This window comes from Chrysochloris asiatica, unplaced genomic scaffold (genome assembly GCF_000296735.1).
Source record: "Chrysochloris asiatica unplaced genomic scaffold, ChrAsi1.0 scaffold00025, whole genome shotgun sequence".
Classification (NCBI taxonomy): domain Eukaryota; kingdom Metazoa; phylum Chordata; class Mammalia; order Afrosoricida; family Chrysochloridae; genus Chrysochloris; species Chrysochloris asiatica.
In genome coordinates, this window is record NW_006408543.1 from 14,947,921 (window position 1) to 14,974,815 (window position 26,895).

Consider the following 26,895-nt stretch of genomic DNA (forward strand, 5'->3'; position numbering starts at 1 on the left):
TTGGCATAGATAAGTAAGTGTCTCCAGTGCCACATAAGCTTGTTAAAAGTTTTCACTTTTAATTCTATCAATTTCTAGAGCCTTGTTCTTGGCCAGTTCAGTGCACCTTGAACTTCTCCCTTCAGTATCCTTGGCTCTTGATCGTATGCTACCTCTTGAAATGATTGAAAATCAGCCATTTCCTTTTTGTACCATGACTCTGTGCATTCCTTCCATCTTCTTTTGATGATTTTTACATTATTCAATATTTTGCCCATAGAATCCTTCAACATTGCAAGTCGAGGCTTATGGGTCTAGTTGTGAGGACATTTGTTTTCTTTATGCTTAGGTGTAATCCATACTGATGGCTGTTGTCTTTGCTCTTCATTGGTAAATGATTCAACTCCTCTTCACTTTCAGCAAGCAAGGTTGTGTCATCTGCATATCTAAGGTTGTAATGAGTCTTCTGCCATTTCTGCTGCCATGTCCTTATTCATATAGTATGTTGTTGTTATGTGCCGCGGAGTCGGTTCCGACTCATAGCGACCCTGTATAGGGTTTCCGAGGCTAAAAATCTTTACGGGAGCAGAAAGCCTCATCCTTCTCATGCACAATAGCTGGTAGTTTTGAACTGCTGACCTTGCGGTTCACAGCCTGGATTTGTAACCACTATGCTACCAGAGCTCCTTATTCATATAGTATAGCCACTCAAATTATTTGTTCAACATACAGATTGAATAAGTATGGTGAAACAATGCATTTCTGACGTACATCTCTCCTGAACTTGCATATGAGCAATTGATGGTCTGTTCCACAGTCAGCTCCTGGCTTTGGTTTATCTTTTGTCCTATATTAGTCCTACAATTCCACAATAAAGCTTATATAGTAAATAAGTTTCATGTTATAAAAATAATCATTAGCTAATAAAACACCCTAGATATGTCAAAGATTATTTAAATGCCAGTAACGTATTGTGTTGGTTCTTCATTGTCTTTTGTTCTATTATTAGTCTTTGAAATATCATAAAAAGAACACATGCATTCTCAGTAGTAGTAAGATTAAAAATGATCCAGGGCCAATAGCCAATTAAGTTATACTATTGCTTTTTGAAGGAACTTGGAGACACTATGGTTAAAGCACTCAGCTGATAACCAAAACATAAGAGTCTGAACCCACCAGCCACTCCATGGTGGAAGAATGTGGCAGTCTGATTCCACAAAGCATATTTCACACCTATGGAATAAAAAGTATATCTTATTTACAAAAGAAGTTAAAAAGAAAGAGTAAAGGACGGTTGTACCATAAATAGATGAATTTTACTCTGCAGCATCTAAAAAGAAGTTATTTATTGTTAAGTGCCATTGAGTTGGTTCTGACTCCTAGTGACCCTGTATAGGGTTTCCGAGGAGTGGCTGATGGGTTTGAACCACCAACCTTGCAGCTCACACTGACCTTTCTGTACAGCACACTGTCCTGCAGTGCCACAGCAGGACTCCAAAAAGGAGCCCTGGTAGTATGGTGGATTACACGTTGCACTGCTAACTGCAAGGTCAGTAGTTCGAGTCCACCAAGCACTCCACGGGAGAAAGATGAGACGCTGTTCCATGAAGATTTACGATCTCATAAATAATGATGTATGCACAACCTTGGAACAACAGGGCTCTGGAATACAGGGATTGAGACATGGTTGGAATGGGGAAAAGGGAGGAAATGATGTTAAGATGGTTGGCTGTCTTTTAAATCTTGGTTCCCCTTGCATACCATTATAAAATAGACACTTGAGGGGGAGAGAAAGGAATAGCAAGAAATATCAACATAGAAAGCTTGTAAGTCCATCTTCTGCCTATAACCGATGGGAATACCTAAAATGGCGCTACAATGTGCCCAGTGAAGAAGGCTTCCTGCGGAGCCTCTTCAATACATAAGACTGTAGGTGGAATCCTGAACAGCATCCAGAATCTTCAGAGATGGGAAATTTCCACTTGAAAGGACTGGCAGAACAACCTGGAGTGGCTAGATGAACAGAAGATACTTCTTGAAAGAAAGACCGACAGGAAAAATACAAAACAATATAGGCAGACTGACTGATTACTACAAGAACAAGCAAGTTGCTTGCCCAGGAGACATCAAGGCAAGTTGGTCGGGTCCCCTCAGAGCAAACTCACTTCCAAGACTAAGAATCAATGGGAATACATGCTCTGATTGGTCACCAATAAGGTGAAGTGAGGGAAAAACAGCAATGAAGCTGCGAGCTAAGCTCTATAATGTTCAATAGACTCCTGTGAACCCAGGTGGAGACCTAGTTGGCCAGCATGTGTGGGAAGACCTGGGGACTCTTGGGGCCAGAGTCAGTGACATAGCCACAGAGGACTAGAGTGGAGAGTGAAGCATCCAGCTGATAAGAAGAAAGGGCATATGCACAAGAACACCCACACTAGCAGATAGTACCCACTTGACCTGGATTCCATGACTGGATGATCAGAGCTCAACTAGAAGAAGAAAGAAGAGGAAAAAAGAGCAATCTGATACAATTTGATGAACTTGACCTACACCTATGGATGCAGTAGCTCAAAAGAGGGAACAAATCTTTACAGCAAGGATCATTCCCACCCCCTCCATACACAGAGTATAGACAGGGATGGGTAACTTGGACATTGGCTACCCAAAATGGGGGGGGGGGGTTTACAAAGGCAAGAAGTGACTGGCTTACAAGCTTTCAAGAGGAAACCTATATCCAGAGGGCATGGAGGACAGTAGACTCTCCACTGAGTGGTATACTATCTGTCTAGGTGGGGCTGATGAAAGGAAATGCGGATAGGTGTCTTGTGATACAATAGTGAATAACTGTTATCAGTCCTGATTGTTAGGGTTGGAAATGTAAAGGTAGATGTTTTGTAGCAAGAAGGGGAGTGATTAACTTTGCAGTCTAGGAGCGGAGGTCCCTGGGACCATCAAGGGAGATGAGCGGAGGGCGGGACCCTACCCAGAAAAGCAGTGACGCCAGAGATGGAGGCAGAGATGGAGCAGCTTGGGACTTTAGACCCAGGGAGGGAGAGGGGCTGTGTGCTGACGACGGGGGTCAGGTTTGTAGGGTGTACCCTTTGGTTGGTTGATAATGCATGGAGGGGATTGGAACTATGACAATGAAATGATATACAATAGGATGAATGTAAAGCTAATGTTCTCCCACGTAAATGATCACATAATTCACAATAAAACATTAAAAAAAAAAAAAAAGATTTTCAGATTTATGACCTCAGAAATCCTCTACAGGGACACTATAGTCAGATTCACCTCTACAGCATACCACCACCAGTCTTTACAGAATCAAGCTGACACATCTTTGTGGATTCAAATCACTGATGAAAGGATAGCACTTAGTTTATTGACAAGAAGGATATACATACAGACCCCTTGAAGCACTTCCTAGTGTCTTCCTTTGCTTTGACACTTTTTTGCTGGCCTCTCACTTATTGTGTATTGCCTTCCCCTTCCCCCAAATTAATTTGTGTCTTCACATAAGAAAGATACTGGATGGAGTGCAAAGCAAGAGAGGCAAATAGTATTATACACACAATCCTGAAGTAACAGTAATAACAGTAGCATATGAATGGATATGTGTTTAAGAGCAAAGATGTCACTTTATGGTGCACCTGACGCAAGTCGTGGTGTTTTCAGTAACCTCATATGCATGCAAAAGTTGGGTAGTGACTAAGGAAGACCATAGAATTAATACATTTGTGTTATGGTGTTGGAGGAGAATATTAAAAGTACCATAAATTGACAAAAGAATAAACCAATCTGTGTTGGAAAAAGTACAGCCAGAGTGCTCCTTGGAAGCCAGGATGGCCAGACTTCTTCTCTCATACTTTGGACATATTATCAGGAGGGACCAGTCCCTGGAGAAGGACATCATGTTTGGTAAAGCGAAATAGAAGAAGACCCCCAACTAGATGGGTTGGCACAGTGGCAGTAGCAATGAGCTCAAACGTACCAACAATTGTGAGGTTGATGCAGGGTTAGGCAGTGTTTCATTCTGTTTGTACGTAGGGTCACTATGAGTCGGTATCAACTCGATAGCACACAACAACAACAACAAACGAATGGATACATAGATATAAACATAGGCTGAACAGGGGTGGGAAGCAGAAAGAAACTGTACCAGAATATATACAGGTTTGATAAAGCATATGTCTACATATTTATTTACAAATGCTACAAATATACCCACGAATATAGTAAAGCACGTTGTTTGTTTCTGTGTGCCATCAAGTCAGTTCTGACTCATAGCGATTCTGTATAGGGTCTTTGAAGTGGGATTGAACTGACAACCTTGCATACAGGAGACAAAGCTATGAAAACTTTTTAGCCATGAGTCACTGGGCCTGGGGACTCAGCATTATAGTTTTGGGGGACATCAAGGTCAATTGGACCAACATAGTCTACTAAGAAAACGTTCTATATCCTATGTGGGTGAGTAGCAACTGGGGTCTTTAAAAACGTGTGAGTGGACATCTAAGGTGCAACTATGGGTCTCTCTGGATCAGAGGAGTGAAGAAAATCAAAGTCACATGGAAATAATTACTCCAGAAGGACTAATGGGCCAGGCAAACCTTGGATGCCAAGACCCTGAGACCAGGAGAATCGATGGTGCCCAGCTACCACTACTGCACACTCTGTATGGGATCACAATAGAGGGGCCTGGAGAGAGTGGGAGGAAAACGTGTGACAAACCTCAAAATCATTAAAACCACCAGGCTTTCTGGTCAGATAGGGATTGGTGGAACCCCGAAGACTATGGGACTTAGTCATCCTGCAGGCCTGGAACGGACTTTATTCCCATGGCTCAATTTCCAGCCAAAACTAAACAGGTCTCTAAAGGGAACAATAACACTATGAAAATATGTACACCTTAAGATAATCACTCATTTGATATCAAAAGGGCATTATTTACCAAAGGACAAAGTTCAGAAGAGTTAGGAAAGGAGGACTGCAAACAGGAAACACAGGGAGGAAGTGAGATGAGTGATGATACATTGTGGGGATTACAACCAATGAGAAGGAACAAAATGTGTCTGAATTGCTGAATGGAAAACTGATTTGCTCTGCAAATCTTCACCCAAATCACAATTCAAAGTTTGCTTGTTTTTAAGTCAGAACTTCATTTTCATGACCTTAAGGATTGTGGCACTGTAAGATAAGCACTGAACTACTAGCTGCAAGGTTGATGGTTCAAATTCACCAGCTGCTCCTTGGAAACCCTCTACAAGGTCCCTGTGAGTCAGAATAGACTTAACAGAACTTAACAACAACAGTAGTATAACCATTTGATACTTAAAAATCCATCCATACTTTTACATGTGGCCTTAGGGACCCCTCCCCAAAGAGATAAAAGCCTTTCTGTCATAAGGATTTCTTTATCAAGTATTCAAGAATGCAACATCACGTATCCTCACATTAAATTAAAATATTCTAGAAGACTATCGAAGCTCTGGTGTGATGCTGTAGGATAAGCATTCGACCATAAAGTCATTTTTTAACCAAAAGGTTGGCGGTTCAAACTCATCAGATGCTCCTTGGAAACACTATACAGGGTCACAATGTGTCATAACTGACTCGATGGCACTTAACAACAATACCATAAGAATATTAAAGCTTCTCCTTTGTTTTGGTCACAGTTTCTAGACACTGAAACCACTATCAAAAATGGGTACAACATGGATACAACAAACGATATACATTCTTGTATCAACCCATTATAACATGATTAATCTGAAACCAGAATCTCTCTGTTCTGGGGTCTGTGTCTTCACATCTACCTTCTTAAGTATCAAGTACAAAAAGAAATACATGAGTTATTTCATAAAATTTGGTCGTTAGGGTTGGTGCTACAACTTAATGTCAACTATTTAAAGATTGCCGAACTTTGAACCACCTGCACTGGGATGAGAAATGAAAGTCAGAAGTAAGAGATTGGAATCAAAGCAACAAAATCAACAACAGTTGAACCAGCTCAACTTCCACGTTCAAAGATGTGTTTCTCTTACATAAAAGAAGACCGGTGTCATTTAACCAAGAGTTATTAAGCCAAAAATAACCTTAGAGATTGAACTTTTTTTTTTTCCCAAGCCCCTCCTCTGTAGTTAAAAAAAAAAAAAGAATCCAGAGACATAAAACCATTTCTTCAAACCCTGAAATGAAAACCAAGTCACGAACACTAAAACTCACATACATTTTGTAAACGGAACATTTTGCTCTCAGTTGCCAAGCTCTCTACATTTAAATAAATTTGGCATGTTTAGGGATCCATGTCTCTAATTAAGTATAAATTAATGATCAAGTGTGAAGAAATGTTTCCAGATATCTCAAGACTTTATCAGTCTAAAGTATAACTTCAGAGACCTAATATATCAGGCTCTGCCAAAATTACTAACTTATTATTTAATCATTAAAAAGATTAACCTCATCTGATATTCTTCTTTGTTTGTTTGTTTTTCGTTTTATCACAAGAGTTCTATCCACATATCCTTTCATCAGCCCCGCCTAGACAGACTGGATACTACTCAGTGGAGAGTCTACCTTCCTCCACGCCCTCTGGATCTAGGCTCCCTCTTAAAGCTTGGAAGCCAGTCACTTGTGGCCAATGTCCAAGTTGTCCATCCCTATCTACCCTGTGTATTAAAGGGGTGGGAATGATCCTCACTGTAAAGATTGTTCCCTCATTTGAGTTACTGTATCCATAGGTGTAGGTCAAGTTCATCAAATTGTATCAGATTACTCTTTTTTTCCTCTTCTTTCTTCTTCTAGTTGAGTTCTGATCGTCCAGCCATTGAATCCAGGTCAAGTGGGTACTATCTGCAAGTGTGGGTGTTCTTGTGTATATTTTCAAACTTCTTATCAGCTGGATGCTTTACTCTCCACTCTAGTCCTCTGTGGCTATGTCACTGATTCTGGGCCCAGGAGTCCCCAGGTCTTGCCAACTGTGTCTCCACCCAGGTTCACAGGAGTCTATTAAACGTGGTAGGGCTAAGCTCGCAGCTTCATTGTTGTTTTTCCCTCACTTCCCCTTATCATTGACCAACATGGTCATCAGTCAGAGTGCATGTCTGCTCGTGTATTTCCCTTGAGTCTTAATCTTGGAAGGGGGTTTGCCCTGAGGGGACCTGACCACTTGCCTTGATGTCTCCTGGGCCAGCAACTTGTTTGTTCTTGTAGTAGTCAGTCGGACTGTCATCATTGGTTTTTTTTATTTTTCCTGTTGGTCTTTCTTTCAAGAAATACTTTCTGTTCTTCTAGCCACTCCAGGCTGGTCTGCTTGTCCTTTCAAGTGGAAATTTCCCACCTCAGATGATTCTGGATGCTATTCAGGATTCCACCTATGGTGTAATGCAGAGGCTCCACAGGAAGCCTCCTGCACTGAGCAAGTTGTAGGCCCATTTTAGGTATTCCAAGCAGTTATAGGCAGAAGACAGACTCATCTGCTATTCTTAAAAATAATAATAATTCCTATACCTAAACTGAAGGAGTTAACATTACTTAAAAAATGGGTCGCTATGGGTTGAAATCGACTCAAAAGCACTTAACAACAACATATAATTCTAAGACTGCATCCATCTACATGTACTGTCTTTTCTGCAAAGTTACACAGACTAAAAAGAAGAGAACAACCAAATAGGCTATTACTTAAACAGTTATAATCACTCTGCTAACTCCTTCAATCTCAATGTAATTTAGGCAGAAGTCAGTCTATGGTTCAATACATGAAAACTACAATTCCATAGCTGAAATTAAACTTGACTGTAAAATAAGTAAATTTATCTCAAAAGTACACATGCTTACCAATTGCTATTACAATGCAACACCTTGAATAGAATCAAAAGTAGATGAAATTAAAATGGCAAAAACAATCTTTAGGAATGGAATATGGCCAAGAAAATAGCTTTACAGAACACGAGTTGAAGAAGAGAGAGAAGTCAGTTAATATTTATTGAATATCAGGCATGGTGCTCACCTTACTAATGTTCTGGATTAATCAATGTAATTATCACACAGTCCCACAAGGAAGCTATTATTATCTTTTTTTTTTTTTTTACAGGTAAAAAACAGAGAGGCTAAGTTACACAGTCAGTCTCAGAGCTAAACTATGCATCTAACTCTGTCTGATCCCTAAACCCTACATCTTTCCTGATTATCCCCTGAAACATGAACTCATTTGTCATCTATGTATTTGTTAAATAATCTGGAAAGTTTTGATCAGCAAAAATCACAATGACCAACTTTTTTTTTCTCTTTACTGTCATCCCTGGAAAAGCCCACAGAATAAAGTCTATAAAAATGAAATGGAATTCAAATAATTTCTATGTCTATCATAGCACCTCGCTCATGAATTGTACATTCTAAAGTCTGAAATATTTTCATTGGTTTTGACTTTAATATCACAACATCTTGGTGAGGGAATGTCAGGGCCACCTTCGGTTTGTAGATGAGATTTCATCCATGTGAGAACCAGGGATAGAGTGTAACAAGACCTGAATCTGAGCATCCTGACTCTTTATCTGTTGCTCTTCCAATCACACCCTGCTACCTTCAGACGGGAAGAGTGAGAATTTCCACATCCCAGGCAACTCTCTTTCAAATCTGTTTTTTAAAGTGCCGTTTATACATAGGAAATATAGATTGTGCCTGGATGTGTTCTTTCTTCCTATTTTAGAAGCTCCAACTCTGTGAATAAAACAATTTTCAAGGTAAAATCACCTTTCACATCTTTGAGTTTCATCATTCTGTTCATACTGAAAGGACTTCATGGCAAGTGATCCTATTATGACCTTGAAATTCTAGAGCCTCAAAGAGCAAACACCATTTCCATTACTATAATACATCAAAATAATCCCTCCAAAGGTAAAAGTGAACTTACATATAGCCATTGGTAGAAAAGATGTGCTCAGATATTCAATAATATCCTTGTGCAGAAATGGAGGGAAGGTAGCTAATGTTGATATCATCGTGTAGGGCAAGGTACTCAGAACATCATCATTGAGAAAGGGTAGCAAACATGTAGTTGTATAAAAGATTGACTGTCCAAGATCTAAAAAACAAAATTGAGTAATCAGCCACTGCATATTTTACCATAAGCAAAACATGCTCATTTCATATTCTAAGCATCTAATCCTTCATATTACAAGTTCTGAAACATCCTTCTTATTCTCATGTACTGTGTATACAACCAGTGTTCAGTGAATGACAGATGAGTACATTAATAGCAATACCTATCACATAGCTCTTCCTCAGCATCTTGTCAATTTCCACTAATAGTTAATACTCGTGCAGCTCCCTGACTTCATAAATTCAAAGTACTTGCCATGGGCTCATGAATCTTTCACTCTCTCCAGCATGCTTACCTTCATTACATTTTACACGAGACAAAGGAGACACAAAGAGGTGAAATTATTCGCCATTTGGATTTTTTAGAAGGAAATAAAACCAAGCTTACTGTGGGTTCATGCGCTGGGCCACAAGTTCACTTTGAACCACAAGGCAGGCGGTTCAAGCTCACCAGTGGCTCCTTGGAAGCCCTATGCAGGGTCGCTATGGGTCAGAACTGACTCGATGACACTAAATAACAACATTTCTGCTCTATTAACAAAACCGCAACACCCCTGTAACTGGAGGTGGGGGGTCACAAGATGATGGCGAGCACAGCAGATCTTGGATCCATTGGAGGAAGGAAACTGTAAACTGATGTCCCGTGGCCCCACACTACCTTGAAAGAATCTTTCTGTCAACACCCGCTAAATGGGGAGAATAGCAGTACCTACCTCACTTCATTAGAAGGACTGTTAGGAGATTCATAAGGGATCAACGTAAAGTGCTTAGCATAGTGCATAGCAAACAAAATGTTTGCTTCACATTACAAGAGCCTGGATAGAATGGGAGAAAAATGTGGAACGAAACTCAAAATCATAAATTAAAAAAGAAAAAGAAAAAAGACCAGGCTTATTTATTGATCAGACAGAGATGAGTGGAACACCCAACACCATGACTGGTAGCCACCTTTCAAGTCTGGAACTGAACTCATCCCCGTAACTCAATTTTCAGCTAAACAGACAAGGGAGTAATACCATTAGGGAAGAAAATGGTCCTGAGAACGATCAACCGTCTGAGTTCGGAAGGGCAGCATTTACCCAAGGACAAAGTTCAGAAAGATTCAGAAAGAAGAAGGAATGGAAACAGGAAACACAGGAGGAAGTGGGATGAGTGATGTTACCTGGTGGTGGTCACAATCAATGACATGAAACAAAATGTGTATGAATTGTTGAATGAAACACTGATTTGTTTTATAAACCTTCACCCAATTTACAATAAAAATGTATTTTTTAATGTGTGCTTCATAAATATTAGCCATTATTATTGTTAATAATATTATTGCCTACATGAGGAGTTAAAATAGAGTAGATTTTGTTAACTACGTTAGTTTTATGTGGAGTGCAGTTAGACAAAATTCCATTACACTAAATCTATATTTTGATGTTTCTGTAACTCCATTTATAGGAGCTCTGGTAGCGTAGTGGTTACGAATCGGGCTGCGAACCACAAGGTCAGCAGTTCGAAACTACCAGCTGCTCTGAGGAAGAAAGATGAGGCTTTCTGCTCCCGTAAAGATTTACAGCCTCGGAAACCCTGTTCAGGGTCGCTATGGGTCAGAACTGACTCGACAACGATGACAAGCTTGACAATGAAGACTTTGATCATTTCATAACCATTATAACGAAAACGATTAGCCTCTTGTTTGTTTTGCAGCAGGTTTACCTTCTTAGTGTTATTTTGATGTCGGTGTTATTGCTGATGGTGATTATAATTAACAGGCCATCTCTCAACAGGCACACCAGCTGCCAGTGGAGAGGACATGGCCACTTTGCTCAACCAGGCAGGGAGTTACTGAATCTGGAGCTCTAACGGACAAAATGAAACGTCCCTCGGCACTACGTAAAGAATTAGCTGAGTCTGTGCCTAGAAGACACTTCATCACTTTCTGCATTGGTATTGATGGTGTGCCATGGAGTCGGTTCTGACTCATAGTGACCCTGCATAGGGTTTCCGAGGCTGTAAATCTTTACGGGAGCAGAAAGCCTCATCTTTCTTCCGCGGAGCAGCTGGTAGTTTCAAACTGCTGACCTTGAGGTTAGCAGCCTGACTCATAACCACTTCACTACCAGAGTCCTTCTTTCTGCATTGTTGTTGTTGTTAAGTGCCGTCGAGTCTATTCCGACCCATAACGACCCTGCATAGGGTTTCCAAGGAGCAGCTGGTGAGCTTGAACCACCAACCTTGCAGTTCAAACAGCTTTGCAGTCTGGCGCATTAACCCACAGCGCCACACCAGGACTTTCTGCATTAGCTGATCCTTTTAATCTAATTACAGACCATTAGCACTGAAAGGGACCTGAGAGTCTTCCTAGCATAGTTCTTATATAAGGAAACAGAGGCTTAGATAGAGGAAGTGATTGTCTGAGATCATCTCAGAGTTAGTAGCTAAACTGTGAGATGCACCCAGCTGAATTTACCTTCCTCTGGAGCCCTGGTGTGTTGCTGTGGGGTAACACGACAGACCACAAAGTTGTTTGAATCACAGGTTGGCAGTTCAAGCTCAGCAGTCACTCCTTGTAAACCCTATACAGGGTCACTATGGGTCAGAATTGACTCAACAGCAATTAATAACAACAGCACTACCACACCTGGTGTGGTACTGTAGATTAATGCTCTGGACTGCAATGTTGGTTTGAACTGCAAGGTCGGCAGTTCAAGCTCACCAGTCACTCCTTGGAAACCCTACACAGGATCACTTTGGGTCAGAACCAACTCAAAGGCACTTAACAACAACAACAGCATACCATACTGAAGGGGGCCTGGTGGCATAGTGGGTTATACATTGAGCTGCTAACCACAGAGTCAGTAGTTCGAGTTCACCAAACACTCCATAGGAGAACAATGAGGCTTTCTGCTACTGTGAAGGTGTACAGCCTCTGAGTCAGAACCAGCTACATAGGGTCGCTATGAATCGGAACCAGCACTATACCACACTGACTCTAGCCTGAGGAAGCAGTCTCTAGGTGTAATGCTGGCTGTTGTTGTTGTTGTTATGTGCCGTCGAGTCAGTTCTGACACATAGCAGTCCTGTACAGTGTTTCTGAGGAATGGCTGGTGGGTTTGAATCGCCAACCTTGTGGTTCAAACCAACCTTGCAGTCCAGTGCTTTATTACACAGTGCCACACTGCTCTTAAACTCAGTGTCCAAGACTGCTTGTTCAAAATTCAGATTGTTAGGGTCCATGCCTGGATGACCTTGAACTCAAAAGTCCTGAGACAAGACTCGGAATTCCTTCTGTGTAACCCCCTAGGTGATCACTTTTTGTTGACAGAGTAGCAGCAACAACTGGCTCCAGCTTAACAACTGTGAGCATGGCCCGGGGGGTTTCATTCTGTGGCATAGGGTCACTGAGAGTCGGAATCAACTTTAAGGCCCCTCACAACAACAACAACAACAACAACAACAACAACAGGAGATAACTTTATGGGTGCAGACAGAGTCAACATTCTCCCACAGAACTGACGGTGGGTTTGACCCACTGACTTTCTGGTGAGCATTCCAATTCTTATCTTACAGTGCCACCAGGATTCCTGGTATGTAGATGGTTGTTAAGTGTCATTGAGTCAGTTCCAACCCATAGCAACCCCGTATAGGGTTTCCAAGGAGTGGTTGGTGAGTTTGAACCACCAGCCTGAGGAACACACTTACAGAAATAATTGCAAGGATGGTGTAGTGAGATTTCCCTCTCTGTCCAGAGTCACTACGCATTGGCACATAACAACAATAACAACAACCACTGTTATGCAGCACACAGTTACAGAAAACAATGAAGTGTAAAGTTGCAAGATAGCTGTAAGTATAAAAGCAAAAATATAAATCTTCCCCTAGAACTTGTCGTAATTTTCACATGAAGTGGAATTCAATGGCTGAAAATAAACTAAAATTGAATGCCTCTGAAACCCTGTACAGTGTCATTATGAGTCAGAACAGACTAAGGGCACTTAACAACAAAAAGAAAAGTCTTAAACAAGGACCTCTGGTGGTGCACTGGGGGTTAAGCATTGGACTGTTAACCACAAGGCAGGCAGTTCAAACCCACCGGTTGCTCTATGGGACAAAGATGACACTGACTGCTTCCATAAATATTACTAAAACTACTCTAGGAAGTTTCCAGAATTATACAACCTTAGAAACACTAGGGAGCAGTTCCAAGTTCTACTCTGCCCTGTAGGGTTGGTACGAATCAGAATGGACTCCTAGCAGTAGGTTGGGTTTGGCTGTCTTAAACAAAGGGCTTTGAAGATAAGACTGCTCCACTAAGGCAGTGGGCCACCCTAGGATCAGGCTGGTCCAAGGTGCAATGCATCCGACTGGGAGACACAAAGAAAAGGCAGGTGTTCAGTCATTGAAAAGCTCAAGGCCAAAGGAAGCTACGGCAGCCTTCTGGCCCAACATTTACCTCATCTAAGTTCTGAGCCCTGGTGTGGCAGTATAGGAAAAGCACTGGACCGTAAGGTTGGTTTGAACCACAAAGTCGGCCATTCAAACTCACCAGCTGCTCATCTGAAACCCTATACAGAGTCGTTATGAGTTGGAACCAACTCAACACTTAACAACAACAACAACAAACAAAGCTCTGAGCCTGTTAGGAGCGCAATAAAAGTGCCTGGATGCTACAAAATTATACAGTAAGCAACTTTACAAATTTCTACATTTTTTTGATTCATTATAACACAGAATTATAAATGGTAAGAAAAAACAAACTTAACAGTCATTTCTTTAATCACCTATAAAAGTACATGTCTTTTTTAAAAGTTTTAAATTAGGAACACATCATACTAGATAAACGATTAAGCATTCTCTTAAGAGAGTAAGCTGTAACTACAAGGCAAAATTACCCAACAACCACCCATTCCCCAAAATTCTAATTTTTTCTGCACAGTGAAACTTTGATAATCATACTTCCAGGGACCAAATTATTAGTGCTTTAAAGTTAAGCAATTAATGTATAAAAAGTACATTTTCTGCAAAAAAAAAAAAAAAACCAACAACTACTGAATAGTTCTCCATTTGATTCTCTCAGAAACAAAATTGGGTGATTGGTTACACAGTAGAGATCAATATACTCCTTTATGGGTTAGAAGAATTTGGTTAGTAAGCAAGATCATGAAATTGACCAAGGACACACAGTAGAAAGGGGGAAGAATTCAGAAGAGTCAATGCTCCATTGTCTGTTCTAAGGTACCAGTAACACTGTCGAAAACAGTCTGGACCACTTGATCAATACTTTGTAATAATGAATGATGGTTAGGTAAATTTGGAGTTCTTATATAGCTTCCTAAAGTCAGGAAAAATGAACCTCAGCGAGATTCACTTATTTACCCAAAGTCATAACTAGTCGGTGAATTGGAACCTGTGCCTCAAGTTCCATCTCTTACATTTTCTAGAGGGTACATTTTAAAATCTTAGTTCCAAAATGACAATTTAAATAAGAGTCTCCATGACAAACAGATCAGGAGGGAAAAGATTATTTCTTATTGTATTCCTCCTCTTTTTCCCAGCTTGTTCTCCCCACCCTGAGCCCACTTAGACAACACCCCTCTGGCAATAGAACAGTGAAAAACTGATAGGCAGGGGAGCACATCATAATTAAGTTTGAGGGTAAGAAAGGCTTTAGCCATACAAAGACCTTCCAAGCAAAATACTACAATCACAACGACAACCTCCAAGTCCCTTGCTCAGCATCCATAAAGATACATGTTATCTATTCATAGGTGTCAATGGAATGCTCACCGTGTTGGCCATGCTGTAGTAAAGGGACTAGATCCAGGAGAGTCACCAAAGTCACGTAGAGGCCTTGATAGTCCAAAGAAGGGTAGTCTGACAACTGAACATCACGACTTTGCGGGCCACGTTCAGAGGGAGCATCTCGCAGGACGCTGTAAAGGAGGGAGCGAGTAACAGTAGGGTTGATGGAACTGACCTGCGGTCTTAGAGATGGGGTGAGTGGGAATGGCACAGGAAAAAGACACATGGTCATGGGCACTGTCAAATTGGAGGCATCTTGGTTTTCCTTCTTCCCTGTGCGGGACAAAATGCTGTTGGGGGGACAAAGAAAAAAAAGAGACAACAAAGACACAAAGAACAGCACATTACATTGAAATGACACTCTAAAACAAATAATAAAACACCAGATACGCTCCACATAAGATGCAATCGATACACCAGCAATGTCCACCGATCTACTACTGGTTCACGTAGCTTCGAGCTCAGAGATACCAAAGGTATCAGGTTTCTTTTGTGGAAGTTTCATTGCATCTCATGTGTTATCTGGTTAATAAGGAGCAAAAATATAAAAATGCATGTTTCAGTGCCAAACCCATGTTTTACAATTTATGCATTTGGTGAAGGAGAGATTTCCTGGGAGGAAAAACAATAGCATGATCTCATTAGTTAGGGTTCGTGTTATTCCTAATTAATGGGAGTTTTCAAAAGAAAGGAGGTTTTTTCAGCAAGACTGATTTAATGAGGTAAATAAAAACTTGCAAAATATAGGTATGGCACTTGCAGAAACATGTTTTAGCAAAGAATAAACATGTGTGTTTATTAAGAAAGTCTTAAAAATCACATGTTTATTGCATCAAAATAATGTCTATATGTATATTATGATACTGTTCCATGACATTCTATCAGTATCATTTGAGATAATGAGGTTTAAACAGGCATATGAATTTAGAAATAATTACATATTTCTAAAATGTTAGCTAAACTACATTGGATAAGCTATAAAATAATATATAGTAGATGGTCTGTAGCATATGTTTGTGAACTAATGGTAATGGTTAATTACGTGTGTTTTTAAATTTTGCATGTTGGGGAGGAAACATTTTTAATTTATGAATACAAACAGTGGCTGATTAAAGAGTTACCTTCAAAATTCTAAGAACTAAGCAAGCAGTATCTGTCATAAGCTCCACATTATACAATATGATCTTGTATTCTACTGCTGCTACTTACGTTATTATTCAACAAAACTCACTAAAACTAAAGGAAAAATCATTTAGAAACTTACAAAAAAATAGTTTAATTGGAATGAAAATAAATTCTAAAAATAAGTTGGTTTTCTGTTAGCCTCAATTTTTCAATAAAAGTGATAAAGCAGAAAAGTTAAGTTAAAAATAGAAGAAATTACTGGTTAGCCAAATGTTTAGTTGTTTGTTTGTTTGTTTTAATTAACTTACACTATTTATCATTACAGACAATCGCTATACATAATCATGATATCGTCTATACTTACAAAGTACTTTCGTACAGTACAGTATGTAGTAATCAAAATAGATAACAACTTGAAAAGGTTTCATTACATAGAAATACCCTTGTTTTACACTCAGAGAAACATTACTAAGTTCTTAGTTAGTGATATTCCATTTACAGTTCCGCAGTGGGGTGAAGAATTGGTTAGTGTCCGCATGCTTGCTATGCTCCATTGACATATATTTCTATTTACTCTTACTGCAAAATATGTTACAATGTAAGAAAAAAGACTCCATGCTTTTTATTATCCATGTGCCTAATTTACCTCGATTTCCTTTGTCTTCTGTTACCCAATGTCCAGGGAAAAACAATTGATAATAATAAAGATAATTTCAGAATAATTATGTAATACTTCTTGGCAATAAATACGCAAGATTTTGTGTTTTTTTCGTTTTGTTTTGTTTTGTTTTTACGTTTAAGGGATTTAATTTACCTGTTTTGTGTGTGATGTATTTGACTCTGTATGCTTCTACTTTTCCTGTGGAGTAATATCAGCATTCCAGTTACTCCTGCCTGCCTTCATCTATTATAAATACCATCAGACTCTATACTTCTCTCATAAAACTCAATTACTTCTAAAGCACCATTTTTAAATGTTATGTTCTTAATAAGATCAGTCACCAAAAACTACTAAAATCCTGTAGAATTCTATCCCACTGAAAATTTCTTTAGAATCAGAATGGATAAAAGTCACATAAAATTCAGCCCTAACTAGCCTACTGCCAACATCTTTTCAAATTTAAAAAAGATGTGGATCTTGTAGGAATGATATAAGAAGAAGAACAGCATTTTGCCTTAGAGAATAAAATTAGCTGAATATCCTAAATGAATGCTATCCTTTCAATTAAATACAATACTCTGATCAAACTTTTCCTTGGAGGTGGAAATACAGCACATTATTTTTCTCAAATATATATTAGTATTTTTCCAAAGTTTTAGATAATTTGACAAATACAAGTCAAAGTCACTTTAGAGACTCTCCTTTGAGACTTTTCCCTTCCTGGAGATGTATGGGGGTTCCCAAATTTAGCAACAACAACGTCATACATGCAGAAAGGGAAGAATGTCTGCATTGGAACAGCAAAGTTTCTCAGAGTTCGAAATTAGGTGAGGTTGAGGGGGAAAAAATGGTTGAAAATGAGTTTCCATGAAACCAGTTTAAAATTATTATCCATGTTTTAATGTAAGAAAATGTTTTCATTTGTGGAAAAACTTAAGAAGGGCTCATGAATAAATGTACAATGCATTGTGATTTTATGATGTTTTGTGAAGTTTATTCAGAAGAAAAAAAAATTTTTTTAACTTGTTTCCCCCACCAAACTGTCTAACTTGGGAATCATAAAACCATTCTCCCCCTCTGAAATTCTTTCCCAAGGTCTAAAGACCAAACCCAAAGGAACTCTTCGGAATGCCCTGCTCAGAAGAGTTAGACCCAGCGGCCAACTTGTCACGTTTCCTTTTCCCTCACCAGATCCTCCTTATGAAGTATTTACTTCCAAAATCCAAAGTATGGAGAGAAGAGGACCCCTGAAAGTGAGGGGGGAAATGAGAAGTTGCCCCAAGGTATGTATAGCACTGAAAATTAAGGTCAACATAAACTATAAGATTTTGAATTTGACATTTGAATGGAATCTATGCACTGAACAAAATTTACTCGTTTATGCTGTACTCTAAAGTTATTCCATGAACTTCAAATCAATAATTTGAGGGGATCCACATTCTTCCTGATGCAGCACTGTAGGATAAGCACTGGACTACTAACCGCAAGATCTATGATTCAAATCCATCAGCTGTTCCTTGGAAACTCTATACAGGGTCACTATGAGTCAGAACCGACTCAACAGTACTTAATAACAACATCAACATATACTTCCCAAACAGTTCAGTTCAGACGATTGAGTTGAGACTTAGAATCCCTTTTTAAAACACACGAATTTTTTTCTAAAGAGGTCGCAGCTCGAAGTTGTCAAACGTATGCCGTTTTTCACTGTTCTCTGGTTAGTAGCCTGAATGGCCCCAAAAGAGAGCTCTGAAGAAAGGAATTCCAAAAGAACATTGGATCTAGACAAAAGACAGGGAACCTTTCACTGTTCTGCCAAGTGAAAAACGAGACTCTTAAGGAAGATTGCAAATGTTTAAAATACTAGCCACGGAATGTTTATCGTATAAAATGAGCAAACTCCTCTACAGAAGTGGGAAAGGATTTAACTAGATGATTCCAGCAGTCGCTTATACTGCTAAGAGCAAGCAAAAAACTCTGAAGTTGTGTTAGAACTGTGTTCATTGTTAACTACAAATCCCTGCTAAATTACAACTCACACTGGGGTCCACAGGTCGCTGCCAGATTAAGTAAATAGTCCAGAAGATGTCCCTCATTGAATGGAGGATTGAACTAAAGTCATTTCAATTCAACAACATTTCTTGTGCCAAACATTGCTCTAAATGTAAGGGTTGCCAATTCTATCAACTAGAATAACACAGAGGAATTCCATGAGCTTAGAGTTTCAAGAACCTCTAAGAACTCGTAACATGTCCATCATGAGTTCAGCGGATAAATGTGGTAACTAGTCATTGATGATACATATGCTGTCTCCACTCAGGAGCATATTGGTGGTGGATTGGTAAGAGATTGGCTGATAACCTAACAGGGCAGAGGTTTGAACCCACCAGCTGTTCCAGGGAAGAAAAGACTTGGCTCCTGTGAAGATTACACAGCCTGGAAAACCCTCTGAGGCTCTGTTACTCAGTTCTCTATGGTCAGTGTGCATCAGAATCAATTCAACGGCATATAACAACAATAAGTGGAGAGTCACTTCTGTGGATTAAATTACTGCAGTTAAACATCTTGACTGTTCTCTTTTTTTTTTCTCTTCTCTCTCTCTCTCTTTCTCTCTGTGTGTCCCAATTTTAGATTGTCAACTCTGCTCTGGTCCACCATTTGTAACTGCTTAGTGCAAAACAGAACCAGAACATCTGAGAATTGAAACATTGTCCACACCATCTCAGATATGACTCAATTCAACTTTGCAAAAGATAGCACATTTTTGTCCTAAACATTCCCTTACTTCCCTTAATCTCAAAGAGAGTTGAAACTACGGATTCCTCATCAATGCCATCCTCTCCACTGGTCAAACCCAAGCTTTTTATAAAGGAGGGTGACTGTGATATGAGAAGCAGTAAGACAAGTGTTAAGTTAAGAACATGTGTTGTGAATTAGGACTACTCTACCTATCCCACTGCTGTTCCGTGGGTTCCAGCTCACAGCGATCCTATAGGACAGAGTAGAACTGTCTCGAAGAGTTTCCAGTGCTGCAAATCTTCATGGAAGCAGACTGCTTCATCTTTCTCCCACAGAGCAGCTGGTGGGTTCAAACCACCAACCTTCCAGTCAGCAGCCCAATGCTTAACCTGCTGAGTCACTAGAGATCCTTTTGTAGATTAGAACTGTTGGTGTTGTTAAGTGCCATTGAGTTGTTTCTGACTCAGCGATCCTGTATAGGGTTTCCAAGAAGTGGCTGGTGAGCTTGATCCACTGACCTTATGTTTCAAACCGACCTTGTAGTCCAGCACATTAATCCGCAGCACCACATTCTGGTTCCACCATTTATTAAATAGGCAATTTGGGACAAATTATATGACCCCTTTGTTCCTGTGTCTGTAAAATGGCCATAATAGTACACTTATAGAATTATTACGAGTGATTAGATGAGATGACATATATAAAATGCTTAGAGCCCTTCCTGACACGTGTATTTACTATGATGATAGTAATAGTGATTTACAAGCTACAGCTACTGCTAGTGTTACCATAGTAGTGGTTGAGCTTATCTCCCTTTCAAACTGGACTCAAGCTCAACTACATAAAATCTTTTCCAATAGGCCACTTTAACAGACTACTGCATCACCAGCTCCACCATGAAAATGCTACCACCCACTTCCACACATGACTCTGCCATCCTAAATTTCTTAACTTTCTGGCACAATGACTAAGAACTGAGCAGCAAGCTCTGAAGTGCCAACGAGGATGTTTCTTTGCAAATGGAATCCAAAGACTGTTTCCTACTGAAAAGTATCTCTCACTTTGAGTACTTTCAGAAGAATCCTGACCTCAAACTCAAGAGGAGTCTCTTGTGAACAGAATCAAATATTTTGCTTTATGAAAATTGAGCTAAAGATCCCATTGTAATTTAAAAAGGAAGAAAAAAAATATCCTTTTAGATGATCTTAAACTTACTATATAAGTATAAAATCTCTGAATCTGGTCAACAGAATCCCTTAAATACAGAATCTAAAGAAAGAAAGATACTCCAAAGACCAACAAGACCACTGAAGACAGCAGATCTACAGAAGATTAGTAGTGTCGTTCCAGAAAGCATTCAGCCCATCTGTGTCCTAGAAAGATCCATTAGCAGAACCACCACTCCTGAACTTGCGTTCTTTTCCTAATAATATCTATTTTATGCAAGTTTTACTGTGATGTGACTAAAAGAAACAGTAAATTCAAGTCAATTCTCCGTTTCCAAAATCAGATTTGAGGTGAGAAGATAAGTGAACACACAAAGACTTGGAATTTAAAGGAAAGTAAGGTGGTGTGATGCTATAGGGTCAGCACTGGACTGCAAACCACAAGGTCGGCAGTTCAAGCCCACTAGCTGCTCCTCGGAAACCCTATACAGGATGGCTATGAGTCAGAACTGATTCAACGGCACTTAACAGCAATAGAAGTGTTCTAACTTCAGTATTTTCTCCCACAATTGAAACTGTACCTGAAAGACTAAACTTTGCTGGTTTTCCTATTGAGACGAGTGAAGCCAATCAGTCCCTCCTCTCTCTGGTAAATGTAACAAGAGTTCCCATGTTCTAGGTTCCTCATTCTCCAGAGAGTTTCACCAGCAATAAATAGTAAAATAGATTGAAACTAATTGGTATTATCATATTACCATAGATCATACTTCAGGAAATAGGAAATACTATTGAGGAAACTAAAATGCTCCATAATTGTGATTTTCTTGGGGAACAAACCAGCTTCCTACTTTTTATTTTAAGCCTTTTATTTTAAGCCTTCTTCTTTTAACCCTACTCTCCATTAGTGACATATAACTTCCGTTGGAAAGAAGTTTAATTGAGGTAAGTAGGCAACAGCCATCTACCCTATTCATTTCCATTAGGTCTGTGTTCTGATCTGCTATATACACCCAGAGGGCTGAAGTCCAATCTCTTCTGGCAGAGCACTATGAAACATAAGGCCCTTCAAAACGTTCAGTTCAATAAAAATTTAGGTCCCAATAAATTCAGCAATACTACCTAATAATGCTTTCAAAGTAGAGGATAGTTTAAAGCTTACCTTAACAAGGTCTGAGAAAAGTATTTCAGGGTGTTTGCAATATCTGTTCCTGAAGGTACAGGATAAATGTTATGAAGAACCCGGTTATGATATTCCTGCAAGTACCGTATCTTGGAAGCAACTAGATAAAAGTAAAACAAGAAAACAAAGATCATCTTGTAATATGCATTAGTCAGACTGGGGTTTTATGTGTGTGTGTGTTTTGTTTAATGATTAGATATTGGATTTTTAATAATTATTCGTAATGTAAATGTTTATTAGAATTCCATGATAGAAGAATTCTTAAATCCTTTTAATTTCTTATCACTGTATTCAGTCCACCAAATTAGTTTTAGTTATCTAGTTTAGTATCCTATTCACAGATAATTCATTGCTTTTTATCACTTAGGACAATAGCACTCCAAATACTTTTATAATCATCCCCAAGTTCATTTACGATGAGCAAAATAACAATAGATATTAAATCTCTGCCACCAGAGAATTCTGTTTAATATGGGTAAACTAAAACTGAAGGAGAGAACTCAAAGGAACACGAAACATATTTAAAAACAGGGAGTCCACTACACAACGGCATCAGTTGTGAGCAAATTTTGAGTTCAGTGAGTGATCATGGAAGTCTGTTTTATGAATGCTTGAAGTAATGAGATCATGTTACTAGTCAATTAACCTGGAGAGGATTAAATAAGAAAAAGAACACAATGACTGTGTGATAATACAAAGATTTTTTTAAATGAACGTCACATCTTTCTTCCAAAGAATTTCATAAATCAGGAAACTTCCTAATGGCTCTCTGAGCTTGGCTGCTCAGATCTTCTCAAGATTCAGGAGGAACTAGATAGATTCATTTACCCTTCTATACCTACCTGTGGTCATCGGATTGTCCATGTTTCTGACCTGACTTTAGACCTGGCTGAAGTGAATGGCCCAGGTCTAGTCCTTCCTTTTTTGCAAATCCCCGGGAGCCATGATGATCAACTTCTCTTGGGTCTCCTCTTCCACAGACTTCTCAGTAGTGTCCATTTGTCCTTTCAATCTTTAAGGCTACCAAGGAGCCTCTTAGGTAGTGTGGCCCCACTGTCAGCAGTTAACAGAAGACATATCAAGTCCTGGAGAAGCAAGGCCTTGCTGGTCCCAATATCAAACGGAAATGAGTTCCTGGATGAATTCTAACTCAAATTCTCACTTAAACAACTTAAATAAAGTCAAAGTGCTTTTGACAGGGGTGGGACGCAGAATCACGGCGAAATATCAGAACTGGAAGGATCTGAGAGACGTTTTCTTTTAACACTTCATTTTAGAGATGGGGAAAATGAGGCACACAGGTAATCAGTGACAGAACTCGGACTAGAGTTTAGATCTCCTAACTCCCAATCCACTCACTCTCACATACTCAGATTATGATTCTGAAATCAGGTCAGTATGTATATAGTGGATTTTCCTTTCATGACTTCAAGGCAGTTGACACAATTTTCGGCTGTTGTTAAACTACTCATTGATCCTAAATCCCCCATCTACCATTGATCAGATTTGCCTTTTCTCCCTTTTGCTACCTGCACTATATCTACAATATGTTTCGTATACTCGCCACCTCCCAACAACAACAAAATGTCTAGATTGGAAATTGCAGCTCCTTGAGTCTGTGCCATATATCAGCTCTGAAGAAAGCAACATATGTCTACTCATTGTCTCAATGAATCCCAAAGCATTTGGTTGTAAATAACATTTCTCCTGAAATAAGATATAAATCTGTGATGCTTTAAACTATTTTAATTATATCATAAACCAAAACTCATTTTCTTCTGTGTTTTTGATCTACTGATCTTCTATTTAAAAAATAATAATAATACATTACAGAGAATCCCATATTAACATTGTTGTTGTTGCTAAGTGCCATCGAGTTGGCTCTGACCCATAACGACCCCGTATAGGGTTTCCGAGGAATGGCTGGTCAGATTGAACCACCGACTTTGCGTTTCAAATGACTTTGCAGTCCCGTGCATTAACCCATAGCACCACACCAGGACTCCAAATTAACATATAGTTCCAAAACTCTGTAGGATAAGCACTGGACTGTGAACCGCAAGGTCAACAGTTCGAGTCCAACAGCCACTCCACTGAAGAAAGATGAGACTGTCTGCTCCTGCTGTGATTTCACAGCATTGAAAACCCTATACAGGGTCGCTCTGAGTCAGAACCAACTCAACAGCACTTAACAACAACATCAAGTATTTGAGCTATTTGGTAGGTTAGCATCTGCTTTCTGTCCAGCCACCTTCACAATGATACTTTGTTACTGTGATTTTCCTCAAGCTTTAATACTCAGCAGTTCTCTGTAGAGTATTTTGGGAATACCATTAATCATTCCACCACCTAAAAAAGAAGGTTGATGATAGTGCAGGGTTTGTATAATAAGCTCAGATGAAGAGAAAAGTTCTAGATCTCCCAACTGGATGGCTTGCTCTTAATTCAAGAGTTACAAAATTGTCACCATACAAAGACAGCACGAATTACATAATGTTTGTGGAATGAATGAATAAATGATGCTTTCATAATTCCTCTCATTAAAATGCAACCAGAGCTCCTTTCAATAGGGATTCAAGCACGCATGGGAGAACACAAGACTAGAGTCATTTCCTTCTTCCAGATAATTTCATATTTTACACACTTCACATTGAACTGCCTTGGTTTGTTTACTTACCTCTTTCTGTCTACACCAGGTTATAGATTTCCTGAAGACAGAAACTGTATCTTACTGATTTCTCTCCCAAGCCTAACACACTGGTATTACTGGGTACTCAGTAAGTGAACAAATGAATCAAACATCTTATAATAGCACTCATTACTTGGGATAGAGCTATCTCTATATACATTCAAAAAGATAATAATTGAAGAGTAAAGAAAGGGGGGAAAGGAAGAAATAAAAGAGGAATCAAGACAGAAAGAAAGACAGTGATGAGCAATCAGAAAAGAAATGTACAGAACAAGATGGAAGAAATGTTCATACTAATCTGTGCATTGGGGGATGTAGCAATGTCTTAGTAGTGATGGACTTAACAGGATTTTAACTTCTTGAGTAAACCGCAATTGTGCTAAAATGTGAATAGAACTCATTCACAATTCAACTTTATACATAGGAAATGATCATCTGACTGGTTAATAAGCTCACATGACCACCCTGCAGTTTCATCAGAATACAGAATTCTTGTTCTTTACTCCACCAAACAGGTGAACATTGCTTCAGAAACTCAGACAACTGAACGCATAATACCCAACCTCAACTGACCCTAAGGCTACATTTCTCTCAGAAGTTCCTTCTCCCAACTCTCTTTAATCACTGTCTCATCCCTTCTCCCCTCTCCTCAAAATTCACCCATGCCCACCTCCCCTTATAATTTAGGAAAATAGAAAGCATCGTATATGAAGGCTTACAAGAGTATGAGTAAGAATTAGGAGTATGCTTCAGAAAGCGTTCTGAATTCAGATCTTGGCTTTATCTCTATGGAACTTTGTTTCTGCATCTATAAGATGGGGGTGATCATACCGGCCACATAGGGTTACTAAGACTAATACATCACCTCGTACATAGTCAACATACAGTCCGGATCAAAACCCTATCTGCTTCTCCTTCCCTTTCTTACCAAATCCCAGTCTCCCCATAGGACACCCCGCCAATCGGCTGTCTCTCCTACATCATTAATCTTCCTCCTTACTAAATCATTTCCATCAGCATTTAAATCGATTCTAGAATTTCCCTTGCTTTAAAAAAATTTTTTCTTAACTCTTCCTTCATCTTATATTCCAATCCAGGTATTGCCCCCTCTTCACAGTCAAGAGCATTCAGAGAACTGTGCACACTTTGTCACCTCTTCATCACTTCCTAGAAATTATTTTGCCCACTCCAATCTGGTTTCTACTTTCCCCACTGCACTGGATTTGCTTCCCAAACATCATCAAGAGCCTCCACACTGCCAATCCAATGGACACTTTCCAGTTGTTTTACTAGACCTATCAGTGTATTCCTCTTTCATGAAACTCTCCCTCCTCGGCTTCCCTGACATGTTCTTTTGGTCTTCTTCCACCTCTCTAGCGTATCCTTCACAGCAAAACATGCTTTGCCAATTCCTCCCCCCATTATCTGATGCTTAAATGTTAAAATTCCTTGATGCTCAGCCCTATGCTCTCTTTTCCTCTCTCTCTCTATTCTCTCCATTAGCAATCCCATCTACCGACAGAGTTCTCAGTACTCTCTATATGCCAATATCCTCTTAAAGGGATATTTACCTCCCAGCTGGATATCTCTTTTTGAGTAACAGACTGCACATATGTAATTTCTCAACTTGGATATCTTACAGATATTTCAAAGTAAATATGTCTAAGACTGAATTGTTACCTCTATCCTCCCTGAAAAAAAAAGAAATCTAACCCACCTGCTAAGTAATCCACCAATTCACTCAAGCAAAGTATTCTGAAAACCAGCCTTGACCACCCACTCCTCTTTCTTCTCTTTCACTTCCCAAACCCAGCTGATCACTAAGTCTTATCTATGCCATTACCAAAATGTATCTCCAAATGTCCTTTTGTTCTTGATCGTCATTGCTCGACACCACCTCTTCTGATTAAATCTAAACTATACTAATTTGTCTTCTAATTTTCTCTTGTTTCTCTCCAGCTTGTTCTCCATTGTTGTTGTTAAGTGCTGCTGAGTGAGTGTCCACTGATAGCAACTCTGCATAGGGCTTCCAAAGAGTGGCTGGGGAGCTTGAACCACGGAGCTCAAGTCCACCAACTGATAGCAACTCTGCATAGGGTTTCCAAGGAGTGGCTGGGGAGCTTGCACCACGGAGCTCAAGTCCACCCAGAGCATCTCAAAAGAAAGACATAGCAAGCTACTTCTGAAAATTCAGCCATTAAACACCCAAGGAAGCAGAGTTTTACTCTGATATATATGGGGCTGCCATGAGTAGCAATAGACTCTACAGCAACCGATAAGAAAGTGATGTTTTTCATTGATCAATGGAACAGAATCGAGAATCCAGAAATTAACCCAACCACATACAGCCAAATGATTTTCGACAAAGTGCCTAGGCACATTGCATGGGGAAGAGACAGTCTCTTTAACAAATGGTGCTGGCAGAACTGGAAAGCGATATGTAAAAGACTGAAACAAGACCTTT

General features: G+C 39.5%; 1 protein-coding gene across 1 annotated transcript in view; it reads right to left on the reverse strand.

Moving 5' to 3' along the window:
- Positions 1-21,836, reverse strand: part of UNC79 (unc-79 homolog (C. elegans)) — a 330,078-nt gene extending 308,242 nt beyond the window's left edge. Inside the window, exons 1-3 of the mRNA XM_006839553.1 lie at positions 21,722-21,836; positions 14,857-15,002; positions 8,894-9,064 (exon numbers count right to left, since the gene is read on the reverse strand). Of these exons, the coding sequence (XP_006839616.1) occupies positions 8,894-8,981 (88 nt within the window). The 5' untranslated portion in view covers positions 8,982-9,064; positions 14,857-15,002; positions 21,722-21,836. The remainder of the gene's footprint in view (positions 1-8,893; positions 9,065-14,856; positions 15,003-21,721) is intronic.
- Positions 21,837-26,895: the final 5,059 nt, after the last annotated feature.